We start from the raw sequence: 13,167 nt of genomic DNA, 5'->3' as shown, positions 1-13,167 counted from the left end.
AAACACCAATTACATTCTAATTATCTCATCTTAATAACACTTTAATTTTATTATCCTTAACAAAATTATTAGATAATCAATTAATAGTTACACTTTATCATTTTATAAAAAACAAACTACCTCACGATTTTTAAACGGTTATAACTTTTTTGTACGTTAATTTAAAACAAATTACACCACAAAACAAGTATTTTATTCTCTTAAATTTGAGTATAGTATTACTATAGTGTCACACCCCGATCTCCACGTGTCACCGGTGGGCCCGGTGTGGGGTACAGTGACGTGGTTGGCATCGTCATAGACAACCAACACAATATAATAATGCACAGCGGAAGCAGAATAGATACATTTCAACTTTAATTAAAATGACATAACAAACATCATAAGTAGTTGAAACGGATCCACAGGCGGATCAAATAAAAATGATAAATTGTTCAACAGTTTATTTGTCGTCCGAGCTTGCGAGACTATAGTGGACGCTCTTAGGAAACAGCCAGCCTAGTTCGTATAGTACCTGCACTTAACCTTTTGGGAAAGATACGTCAGTTTACACTGGTAAATACAAATCAACTGACTCATTTTGAAAATGATTGAAAATTGATTTAATTGCACAAGGCATAAATATTTTTATTAACTTGGGATAATTATGCAATATAAACTTGTGAACGAATTACATGTACTCGTACTTTTGGTGGCCCGGGATCTGTTGTCCGGGCTAAAGATTAAATGACACACCACATTAAAGAGTTATACACGTCGGGTGTACGCCTACACCCCGTGCTCTGGTCGTGGCCATCTCGTAAGATAATGCCAAGGATATCCGGGACACGGTCAATAACCCCCCAAAGCCTAAAGTAAGACAAGACTGTTTAAACGAGTCGCACAAACTATTCAAGACTGTACACCCAAGGCGCAGGATTTGTGCGCTCGATCAAGCGGTATTCTATATACCGTACCCCAAGCCCGTATAGGGAAAATAAGTCAAAATGTATTTACCTGAGCAAGTATGAATCACAAATGGTAAGTGTAGGTAGCTTTTACTGGGCCTCCTAATCTGGAACAAAGGTTTATAATAACCTATTAGATTCCTAACGGGTCTTTTATTTAAGCCTAAGCTTGACCGGTTAGTTTTAAGGACGATACGGTACAAGCGCACGATTAAGCGAAGGACCGGATAGAATGTGATTTAGACCCGACAAGTTTGAATACTTGTATAATATGGGTATACTAAATACATTCTGGATTTTGAGATAAAAATGATAACGTTTGACCCGTTTCGGTCAATTTACGCAAACTAGTTACGTAAACCGAACCGAACGCAAAAAGGGCGTTACGGGTAACCAAAAGAGTCAAATGCAAGTTCCCTGAGATAATATGCTTTAAATATGATATAATATCAGTAAGTTATGTTCTATTATGCCCCGAATGATTTTAAACTCAATTTATGCCTTAGAAGGGCATTTTGGTCATTTAAAAAGATTATAAAAGAGTTAAATTGGAAATCTGAGTTACAGGTCTGATTTATACAGTAAATATACTTCATTTGATATATTATAACAGTATGGTATGACCCGTATACGAAACTCATTATTTAAAATCAAACTATGCACCGTAGGGGTATTTTAGTAATTTCACAAGGGCCAACAATGCCAAAACTGGAAATCTGAGTTCAAATATTTATACTTACTGTTATTTTATAAAAATACACTAAACACATCAGTAGGTATAAGTCTTATATGTTTAAAATGAGTATAACGCTTATTATGCGTTAAAAACGCTAAAAATGCGATTTAGAGCCGTTTCCGGGTTTTTAAAAGAAAGCTGAGATTTTTATATTTCCAGAATGCTCAAAATAATTTATTTAACATATAAAATCAGTAGAAAAAGGTTTCGGGTCAAAAGGATGTATAAAACTCATTTTATGGCTTAAACGGTCAAAACCGACATTAGCCGAATCGACCTAGCGACGTATGATCCGATCAGCCAAAAATTAAATAAAAATCATCAAAAATCCCCAAATATTATATAACATCAGTGGGTAAAAAGTTTTATACCAAAACGTGGCCTGAAATCGGTTATACGCTAAATGCGCCGTTTATGTAACTTTAAGATATAGTTTTACGATATCGGCCATAACTCAAAATCTGGACCACTAACTGATCTAGAATTTTCGTTGCAAGTTTATATATTAGAAATAAAGATTTCTACTCTTTCACTTTTCCAAAAATCACGTTTTATATCAAAAAGGGCAAAATAGTCAACTTTAAGCATAAATTGGAAACATGCAAATGAATCGGCTAAGTATAGACTCGAGATATAAAAATTCCAGAAAGTTTAACCAAAATAAAAGTGGTCTAAAATACACTCCAATACAGATCTCAAACATGCATGCACGGATCCGAATCGAGAGTCAACGAAAAAGTCGTTTTATAAGACTTTCGGTTCCAATCCGGGTTTATACTAAAGATTGTCGAGTTGATCATGGTAAAACATATTCTTATATTCATTATGAAGCTATTTTTGATGATCAAACGGATTGCATGTCATCTACATTACCATTTAAGCTTATTTTTGCAAAAACAACTTCTGTTGACTTTTTAGAAACAACTTTGACTCGACAATTAGCATGCATAAAGTGGGAATCAGAGAATACCCTTTTGAGGGTTTGTTTCCCACATAAATACCAACATATTAGTGGTTTCAATTTGAGAAATGACAGAGTAAAACTCGTTTAATCGAAAAGTCAAACTACAAGAACAACGGTTTTGACTTTTACTAATAATCAAAGTAAGAACGAATTAGAGACTGATATAGAAGCTTACAAAGGTCCTATTGAAGCTTAGTTAACACTTAGAGTCAGCCTTGTCGTTCAGAATTGCTCCAGAAGTGCCTTGAGAGTTCTTGAAGGTTTGGGAGTTCTTTGTTGCAACAAGTGCTCAAGAAATGAATGAAATAATCTGATTTATGGAGGAAATTCAGAGGTTGAAGGGAGGTTACTGTTGTTATAGGCATGCATGGACTATTATTGGAGCATTTGGAGGTGATATGAGCTGTTCCCAACTCAAAATTCGGGCCAAATCAGACTAGTTCGCGAAACTGTGATACTGGGCAGACCATACGGACCGTATGGTCCCTGCTATACGGTCCGCAAGGGACCTTGGTCAGATCAGCACTTTCAATTGTTGGCAGAATTGGCCCCTGACCTTCGTACGCGATGTTTTGATGCTTATTTTGACTCGTAAACCCCCAAACTTGGTTTTAAGAACCTTGGGACATTTACCAACATGGTAATGTCCTCGGATAACCTTGCGCTTAACCGAAAAGCCATGAAATTCGACGTTGACGCTTTTAGTCCTTCAAGTACGGTTTTGGCCATAACTTTCTCATACGTTGACGAAACTTCACGAAATTTTTACCACATATTCTAGTGAGTATATTTTAGCTTTAAAAAGCTTCGGGTCTGCCAAAAGTTCACTCAGAGGTATAAATTCAACATGTTGACACTTTTGGCCCCTATAGTTTGTAATTCCTCACTTTTGTGCAATTTCCGCGTCGTATGATCCATGAATGTAACACCCCAAAATATGTTATTCATTTACTTGTTTTATTAAAGGTGTATAAATTGTAATAATTAACCAAGTCAAAAGATTTTGGTAATTGTTAACTAAGAAAGAAAATTTGTGTGATAACTATCCACACTTATAACCCTAGGGACTAAAAGTGTGATTGTGACAAAATCTTAATAACAATAATAATATAACAAAAACCAACACACTGGTGTTGGTGGGGGAACGATCGAACAAGCAGAGAGAAGGGGGAAACCCTAGCTCAAGCAAAAACAGGCAATTGGATCCAAATTCTCAAGATAATCTAATGCATGAGTCCATAAATCTGGATAACTAACCTCAATTTTGTAAGTGGTAAGCATGATTTTCTGAATTTATGATTTTTAGAATGAGGGGTTAGACCAAATCTTGATTCCTTGTAACCAATGTAAGGAATCTGAGTTAAGATTGCTTTTTAGAATAGGAATCATGCTTGAAATTATGTTCTAGAAAAAGTATAGTGAAAAACCCACTTTGTAAAGATTATGTTACTAATAGGAAATTCATGAGAATTAGGATCATGTGTTATTTGATATGTGAAATTGTTGTGATGCTCAAATGCTAGATAAACTGATTTTGGAATGGAAATTATATGAATTTAGAGGAAGATGATTTATGTGTTGTGATGAGCTAGTAGGGACATGCTTAGTAAACTTGTACCTTGTGCCTTATGTATGATGCTTACCAAGTGTTCGATGAAATGCCTAAAAGAAGAATTTATGTGGAAATAGTATAATGATGCCACAAACTAAATAAGTGAACGAATGTTCTAATGTAGGCGTGAAAGAAGAAGGTACAAGCACTAAGCAAGCGGAAGGAGCACAAGATCGAGGTATGCTTCGTGTCATACGAGTCTTTATTACGTTTCCTATTTATATAAACTTTCGTTGATAAAGCTATTTTTATATAACGAGATTGACGATGTAGTAAGCAAGCGACAAATCCTTCGTGGATTTGGGTATGCTAATGAAAGTAGTGTTGAGTTATGCAAACCCAATCTCATGGGTTGAATGTGAATGCTTAGCTCTCTACGAGAGTGGTTATGCTAAACCCAATCTCATGGGTCGAATGTGTATGCTTAGCTCTCTACGAGAGTGGTTATGTTAAACCCAATCTCGTGGGTTGAATGTGTATGCTTAGCTCTCTACGAGAGTGTTTATGCTAAACCCAATTTTGTGGGTCGAATGCGTATGTCAAACTCTCTACGAGAGTGGTTATGCTTAACCCAACTATTGGGTTGTTGTATGCTTAAGAGTAAGAATGTTCTATGTGGTTAAAGCTAAATCGAAAGGTTATGATTTTCTATGAGACAACTAACTTATTAAATCTGTGAATGTTAATGTAGGTAAAGCACCTCTATAGGCGATTTGGAGTTATGGGACGAGCACATGTTCAAGCCTTAAAATACCAAACGCTTCCGCAACTCATATGCATACTTTTGGGTCTTTGTTTTGCCACTTTGTTAGACTTTGTTGAAGTGTTTTAGATTTAAAAACTTGTTACTTTTGTTGGAATGGTTTTTATGTAAATTGGGTCGTAGGTAAATGTTGTATGTTATGTAAAAACAGGGAGTATGTCCGTTCTACAAACGGGTCATGCCCAATTTTTGTAAAAATTCCCTTAAGCGTCAAAGTGGTATTTTCAATTCTCCTAAAAATCTTGCTTATGTAGTTATTCTATTATTTTTGAAAAGCGGTCCTTACAAGTTGGTATCAGAGCCAAGGTTTGAGGGATTCGAGCTTGTAACGCGATGCTTGAACTCAAACCAGTGGCTCGTTCGAAAGTGTGCTCGCTCCCGGATCGCCAATGAGGTAATAAAGTATGATTTCGATAAATGCTAGTATATGTTATGAGTTTAAGATGTAAGGTTAAGTTAAAAATGTGAAGTAACAATTATGGGCATCAAAACAAGTAATTCCGGAACCCGGGCAGCTGGTACGGACCTGGAAGTGGGCTAAAACACAAAAAATAAAGCTGCAGCGTTTTTGCAAAACGGAAGCCCGTCGCCGACGGGTTAACCCCCGTCGCCGACGGCAACCTCTTGCCCGACGCCCTAAACAACTGCCGACGGGGAACAGTTACCCGACGGCCTTATTATGAGCCCGTCGCCGACGGGAACATAGCCGTCGCCGACGGCTTACGTAGTGCCAAAACGCTGAACTTGTTTGTTTCTCGTGCCTTGTGTTACCGGGTTGCCCGAAAGCTTACTTTATGGCTACATAATGTCCATACAAGGTTTAGCAAGTGTGTGTAAACTCAATTAGCGATTACAACGAGAGTGGATTCATAAGAATCAAAAGAAATGAAGCGAATGACATGAAATGAACTAAGTGAATGATGATTAATGAGAAATGATATGCGGAAAGTTTGTAATTTGTATTAAATGAGAAGCATGATATTGTGTAGATGGCTGATGCAAGAAATATCAATGATGATAACAATGATGCGGTTAGACAAGAAGCATTCGAAAACAGAGTCACGGAAGTAGCGGAAGGGGTTATGCAAGCCAATCTACCTCGGTTAGCTCAAGAAGTAGAAAGCCGAGTTCTGGGGGTTGTGGATGCTATGATGACGAGTAGGTTCGAAGAGTTGAAAGAATTAATCGAAGGATCCAAGAGTAGAGGTAAGGAACGAAGGTGCACTTACAAGGATTTTATGGCTTGTCATCCGACGACGTATGACGGTAAGATAGATCCTATTGAATGTCAAAGATGGATCTCGAATATAGAGGCGGTCTTTATACGAAGCCGGTGTGATAAGGAGGATCAAGTGATGTTCGCTACCGGTTTACTAACCCATCAAGCGAAGGATTGGTGGGATGCTCACAGCAAGGAGGTAGGCGAAGACAGACTGCAAGCTATGACTTGGCAAGAGTTCAAGGGGCCCTTCATGAGATATCATTGTCCTCAGTCGGCGATCGACAAGATTCAGGAGGATTTCTTACGCCTCCGGCAGAAAAACGAATCAGTGAATGAAATAGCAAACAATTTTATGGATAAGATGAAGTTCTGTGGAGAATTGGTAACAACCGAGAGAATGAAGATAAGTCGCTTCTATGGTGTGTTAAAAGCAGAAGTTAGAGAGTTCATCACTCCCTCAAAATGCGAAACTCTTGAAGAGCTCATTGATTTAGCACGGGATAGAGAGATTGAAATTAAAAGGCAAGAGGAGCGAGGTGAAAAGAGGCCGAGTGAAAAGGGTGCAAGTTTTAGTCCATCCAAAAAGGGGAAGTTTCAGGATCAAGGAAGAAAGGGTAAGTCGAAGGGTGGGATTACACCGTGCAAGACATGTGGGAAGCTCCATACCGGAGAGTGTTTGCTAGGTAAGAAGGGGTGCTTTAAATGTGGTAAGGAGGGGCATTCGTCCTATCAATGCCCGGATAACCCAAAGACTTGTTTCAACTGTTTCGAAAAAGGGCATATCAAGTCGGAATGTCCAAAGCTTCAACAAGGGTCAAAGAAAGAAGATAAGAAGCAAGAGGGTTCCAGGACAAAGGGGAGAATGTATCAGATCACGTCTGAAGAAGCCAAGTCCCAACCAAATGTGGTTTCAGGTATTTTTCTAATAAATTCTATACCGGTTTACGTTTTGTTTGACACCGGAGCTACCATGTCGTTTATCTCTAGTGAACTTGTTCAACGTCCATCCTTTAAGATTGAACGAATGTCGATGCCCTTAGAAGTAGAGATAGCAGATAGCAAAAGTTTCTTGTTGCACGAAATATGTAAAAATTGTAAATTGACCATTGAGGATGAGGAGTTTGCTATTGATGTTATCCCCATGATCTTGGGGGAATTCAAAGTAATAGTGGGTATGGATTGGATGTCTCAAAACCGCGCGGAGATAAATTGTGAAACCAAAACCATACATCTCCGGGCCCCAAGTGGAAGACGATTAAATGTACAAGGCGAAAGAAAGATAGAAGCGAAGCTATGTACTCTCGTTCAAGCCGCTAAGTACGTGCTCAATGGGAGTAGAGCATACTTAGCTTACGTATTAAATACTCAACAAAGCTTCCCAAATCTTGAAGATGTTGACGTTGTGAACGAATTTCCGGATGTATTCCCGGAGGAATTGCCGGGACTCCCTCCCGAGCGAGAAGTGGAGTTCAAAATCGAATTGAATCCAGATGCGAAACCAGTCGCGAAGGCTCCCTATAGATTAGCTCCCACGGAAATGCGGGAATTAATGACACAAATACAAGACCTCTTAGACAAAGGCTTTATACGCCCGAGTGTGTCTCCTTGGGGAGCGCCCGTCTTATTTGTTAAGAAGAAAGACGGGTCGATGCGCATGTGCATCGACTATAGGGAGTTGAATAAGCTAACCATAAAGAACCGCTACCCTTTACCTAGAATTGACGACCTTTTCGATCAGTTACAAGGGGCGAGTTGGTTCTCCAAGATAGATCTGCGATCTGGGTACCATCAGGTTAGAGTACGAGGAGAAGACGTTCAAAAGACCGCATTTAGAACCCGTTACGGACATTATGAATTTTTAGTTATGTCCTTCGGGTTAACAAATGCGCCGGCGGCATTTATGGACCTTATGAACCGTGTATGCCGACCCATGTTGGATAGATCGGTAATTGTATTCATAGATGACATTTTGGTTTATTCACGAAGTAAGGACGAACATGCGGTACATTTGCGTGAAGTACTTGAAACTCTCCGTAAGGAGAAGCTCTACGCAAAATTTTCAAAGTGTGCCTTTTGGCTTAGGGAGGTACAGTTTCTGGGGCACGTGATAAATGCAGAGGGTGTTATGGTTGATCCTTCAAAGATCGATGCTGTAATGAAATGGGTTCCTCCGAAAAACCCAACAGAGATAAGAAGTTTTCTGGGTCTTGCTGGATACTATCGGAGGTTCATACAAGATTTTTCCAAGATAGCCCTGCCCTTAACAAAGCTGACCAGAAAGAAAGAGAAGTTTGTATGGGAAAAAGAACAGGAGGAGGCTTTTCGAATGTTGAAAGAAAAACTATCAAGTCCCCCAATCCTAATGTTACCAGACGGAACCGAAGACCTGGTGGTCTATTCAGACGCTTCACACCAGGGATTGGGTTGTGTTCTAATGCAAAGAGGGAGAGTTATCGCTTATGCTTCGCGACAATTGAAGCCTCATGAGATGAACTACCCCACACACGACTTAGAATTAGCGGCGGTAGTGTTTGCATTAAAAATTTGGAGGCATTATCTATATGGGGCAAAATGCACCATTTACTCGGACCACAAAAGCCTTAAATATTTCTTTGAACAAAGAGACCTAAATATGAGGCAGCGGAGGTGGTTGGAACTTATCAAAGATTATGATTGTGATATCCTCTACCACCCGGGGAGGGCAAATGTAGTAGCCGATGCTTTAAGCCGTAAAGAGTATCCACCTCCCATAAAAGTGAAATCCATGAAGATGGTAGTTACGCCACGATTACTCGAGGCAATACGCGAATCCCAGATAAAGTCGCTCGGAGCGGAAGACCTGAAGAGGGAACGACTAAAAGGTGTGATCAATAATCTAGAAGAAAATTCGACCGGGCTTAAGACGCGGTTCGGCCGAATTTGGATTCCGCGATTCTGCGAAGTCAAAGCTGCCTTGCTCGACGAGGCACATAAGTCTCGATATTCGGTCCATCCCGGGGCTACAAAGATGTATCGGGATTTGAAAGCCAATTATTGGTGGCCGGGAATGAAGCGTGACATAGTTAAATACGTCGCGAAATGCTTAACATGCTCCCAAGTGAAAGTAGAACATCAAAAGCCGTATGGGAAATTACAACCTTTGGAGATACCGGTATGGAAGTGGGAGGAACTAACGATGGATTTGATAACCAAACTTCCTAAAACAAAGAAAGGGCATGATACAATATGGGTAATCGTAGACCGACTTACAAAAAGCGCTCACTTTTTACCCATCAAAGAAGCTTACTCTTCCGAGAAAATGGCAGAAATTTATATGAACGAGATCATATCCCGTCATGGAGTGCCCGTGTCGATTGTCTCGGATCGGGACACTAGATTTACTTCTCGTTACTGGCGGAAGTTTCACGAGAGTGTGGGTACGAAGCTGCACATAAGTACCGCCTACCACCCTCAAACTGACGGCCAGTCAGAAAGAACCATTCAAACGCTCGTTGATATGTTAAGGGCGTGTGCCTTAGATTTTGGAGGAAGTTGGGACGACCAATTGCCCCTGGTCGAGTTTTCTTATAACAACAGTTACCATAGTAGTATTCAAATGGCACCTTACGAACTATTATACGGGAGAAAATGTAGGACTCCCGTATGTTGGGGCGAAGTGGGACAAAGGGAGCTTGCACCAAGTGATTTAATAGCAGTAACAAATGAAAAGATCGAAATGGTTAGAACAAGGTTGAAAGCAGCTCAAGATCGGCAAAAAGCTTATGCAGACAAGAGAAGGCGTCCTATCGAGTTCCAAATTGGTGATTTTGTCTTGCTAAAGGTGTCCCCATGGAAGGGTATAATCCGTTTTCGCAAACGGGGAAAGCTAGGTCCTCGTTACATTGGGCCGTTTAAAATTTTGGCTCGGGTTGGAAGGGTTGCGTATCGATTGGAATTACCGCCTGCTCTAAACGGGATTCACAATACCTTCCACGTGTCGCAATTAAGAAAGTGTCTTGCGGATGAGACAGCACTAGTACCACTCGATGATATCGAGTTGGATGAAGGGTTAAATTATGTCGAAAAACCCGTAACCATTAAGGACTTCAAGGTGAAGAATCTCCGCAATAAAGCTGTTAAACAAGTGTTGGTCCAATGGCGACACCGAAAAGGTTCAGATCTTACATGGGAAACTGAGGACGAAATGAGGAAGCACTACCCTTATCTTTTCGGTATGTCAATACTTAAATTGTTATGTGATCAGGTTTCGGGGACGAAACCTCTTTTAAGGAGGGTAGACTTGTAACACCCCAAAATATGTTATTCATTTACTTGTTTTATTAAAGGTGTATAAATTGTAATAATTAACCAAGTCAAAAGATTTTGGTAATTGTTAACTAAGAAAGAAAATTTGTGTGATAACTATCCACACTTATAACCCTAGGGACTAAAAGTGTGATTGTGACAAAATCTTAATAACAATAATAATATAACAAAAACCAACACACTGGTGTTGGTGGGGGAACGATCGAACAAGCAGAGAGAAGGGGGAAACCCTAGCTCAAGCAAAAACAGGCAATTGGATCCAAATTCTCAAGATAATCTAATGCATGAGTCCATAAATCTGGATAACTAACCTCAATTTTGTAAGTGGTAAGCATGATTTTCTGAATTTATGATTTTTAGAATGAGGGGTTAGACCAAATCTTGATTCCTTGTAACCAATGTAAGGAATCTGAGTTAAGATTGCTTTTTAGAATAGGAATCATGCTTGAAATTATGTTCTAGAAAAAGTATAGTGAAAAACCCACTTTGTAAAGATTATGTTACTAATAGGAAATTCATGAGAATTAGGATCATGTGTTATTTGATATGTGAAATTGTTGTGATGCTCAAATGCTAGATAAACTGATTTTGGAATGGAAATTATATGAATTTAGAGGAAGATGATTTATGTGTTGTGATGAGCTAGTAGGGACATGCTTAGTAAACTTGTACCTTGTGCCTTATGTATGATGCTTACCAAGTGTTCGATGAAATGCCTAAAAGAAGAATTTATGTGGAAATAGTATAATGATGCCACAAACTAAATAAGTGAACGAATGTTCTAATGTAGGCGTGAAAGAAGAAGGTACAAGCACTAAGCAAGCGGAAGGAGCACAAGATCGAGGTATGCTTCGTGTCATACGAGTCTTTATTACGTTTCCTATTTATATAAACTTTCGTTGATAAAGCTATTTTTATATAACGAGATTGACGATGTAGTAAGCAAGCGACAAATCCTTCGTGGATTTGGGTATGCTAATGAAAGTAGTGTTGAGTTATGCAAACCCAATCTCATGGGTTGAATGTGAATGCTTAGCTCTCTACGAGAGTGGTTATGCTAAACCCAATCTCATGGGTCGAATGTGTATGCTTAGCTCTCTACGAGAGTGGTTATGTTAAACCCAATCTCGTGGGTTGAATGTGTATGCTTAGCTCTCTACGAGAGTGTTTATGCTAAACCCAATTTTGTGGGTCGAATGCGTATGTCAAACTCTCTACGAGAGTGGTTATGCTTAACCCAACTATTGGGTTGTTGTATGCTTAAGAGTAAGAATGTTCTATGTGGTTAAAGCTAAATCGAAAGGTTATGATTTTCTATGAGACAACTAACTTATTAAATCTGTGAATGTTAATGTAGGTAAAGCACCTCTATAGGCGATTTGGAGTTATGGGACGAGCACATGTTCAAGCCTTAAAATACCAAACGCTTCCGCAACTCATATGCATACTTTTGGGTCTTTGTTTTGCCACTTTGTTAGACTTTGTTGAAGTGTTTTAGATTTAAAAACTTGTTACTTTTGTTGGAATGGTTTTTATGTAAATTGGGTCGTAGGTAAATGTTGTATGTTATGTAAAAACAGGGAGTATGTCCGTTCTACAAACGGGTCATGCCCAATTTTTGTAAAAATTCCCTTAAGCGTCAAAGTGGTATTTTCAATTCTCCTAAAAATCTTGCTTATGTAGTTATTCTATTATTTTTGAAAAGCGGTCCTTACAATGAACCATCCGTTTAAGGTTATGAACATTATGTAGGGTTATCATAGAGTCTATTTATCCATTGTTGATACTTTGGACCCTTACGTTCCATAGTTTTCACTGTTTGTCACTTTTAGTCCCTCTAAAGTTTGTTTTCACATACCGGAACCTTATGACACGTGTCAAGACATTATTGGACGAAATTTTCGAGGTGTTACATCCTCACCCCCTTAAAAGAAATCTCGTCCTCGAGATTTACTGAAACAAATGAGGGTATTTCTCTTTCATCGTGGATTCCACTTCCCACGTGTATTCGGGACCTCTACGGGCATCCCATTTGACCTTAACAATAGGCACATGCTTCCTTCGAAGCTTCTTCACCTGTCGATCCTCAATCGACAAAGGTTTTTCTACGAATTTCAAACTCTCATATATGTGTATATCCGTATGCGGTATAACCAGTGAATCGTCAGCGAAACACTTCTTCAAATTACAGATGTGGAACACATTATGAATAGCGCTAAGTTCTTCATGCAAGTTTAACTTATAAGCAACTGACCCGACACGTTCAATGATCTCGAAAGGTCCTATGTACCTCGGGCTTAGCTTGCCTTTCTTTCCAAATCGCATCACCCCTTTCCAAGGTGATACCTTAAGCAATACCTTATCACCTACATCGAAGTGAAAGTCTTTGCGCTTAGGATCCGCATAACTTTTCTGCCTATCCCTGGCAGCTTTCAAACGATCGCGAATCTGAACGATCTTGTCCGTCGTCTCAAAAACGATATCTGGTCCTGACAACTGGACATCTCCAACTTCTGCCCAACAGATGGGCGATCTACACTTTCTACCGTATAAAGCCTCAAAAGGCGCAGCTTTTATGCTGGAATGGTAGCTATTGTTGTAGGAGAATTCAATTAGTG

At 39.3% G+C, this 13,167-nt stretch overlaps 1 protein-coding gene across 1 annotated transcript; it reads left to right on the top strand.

The window, feature by feature from the left end:
* The first annotated feature begins 6,011 nt into the window (after positions 1-6,011).
* Positions 6,012-12,089, top strand: LOC118491451. The gene is made up of 3 exons (XM_035989248.1): positions 6,012-7,158; positions 11,340-11,393; positions 11,907-12,089. Exons 1-3 carry the CDS (start codon positions 6,012-6,014, stop codon positions 11,921-11,923), a joined length of 1,218 nt encoding a protein of 405 aa, XP_035845141.1. The 3' UTR covers positions 11,924-12,089.
* The last annotated feature ends 1,078 nt before the right edge of the window (positions 12,090-13,167 follow it).

The sequence above is a fragment of the Helianthus annuus genome, chromosome 4, assembly GCF_002127325.2.
Source record: "Helianthus annuus cultivar XRQ/B chromosome 4, HanXRQr2.0-SUNRISE, whole genome shotgun sequence".
NCBI lineage: Eukaryota > Viridiplantae > Streptophyta > Magnoliopsida > Asterales > Asteraceae > Helianthus > Helianthus annuus.
This window is presented reverse-complemented; position numbering and strand designations above follow the sequence as displayed.

Coding starts and splice junctions, on each gene's coding strand:
- LOC118491451 (XM_035989248.1), top strand. CDS start 6,012: ATGGCTGATGCAAGAAATATCAATGATGATAACAATGATGCGGTTAGA. Junction 7,159..11,339: donor CCAACCAAATGTGGTTTCAG/GTATTTTTCTAA, acceptor GTTCTAATGTAG/GCGTGAAAGAAGAAGGTACA.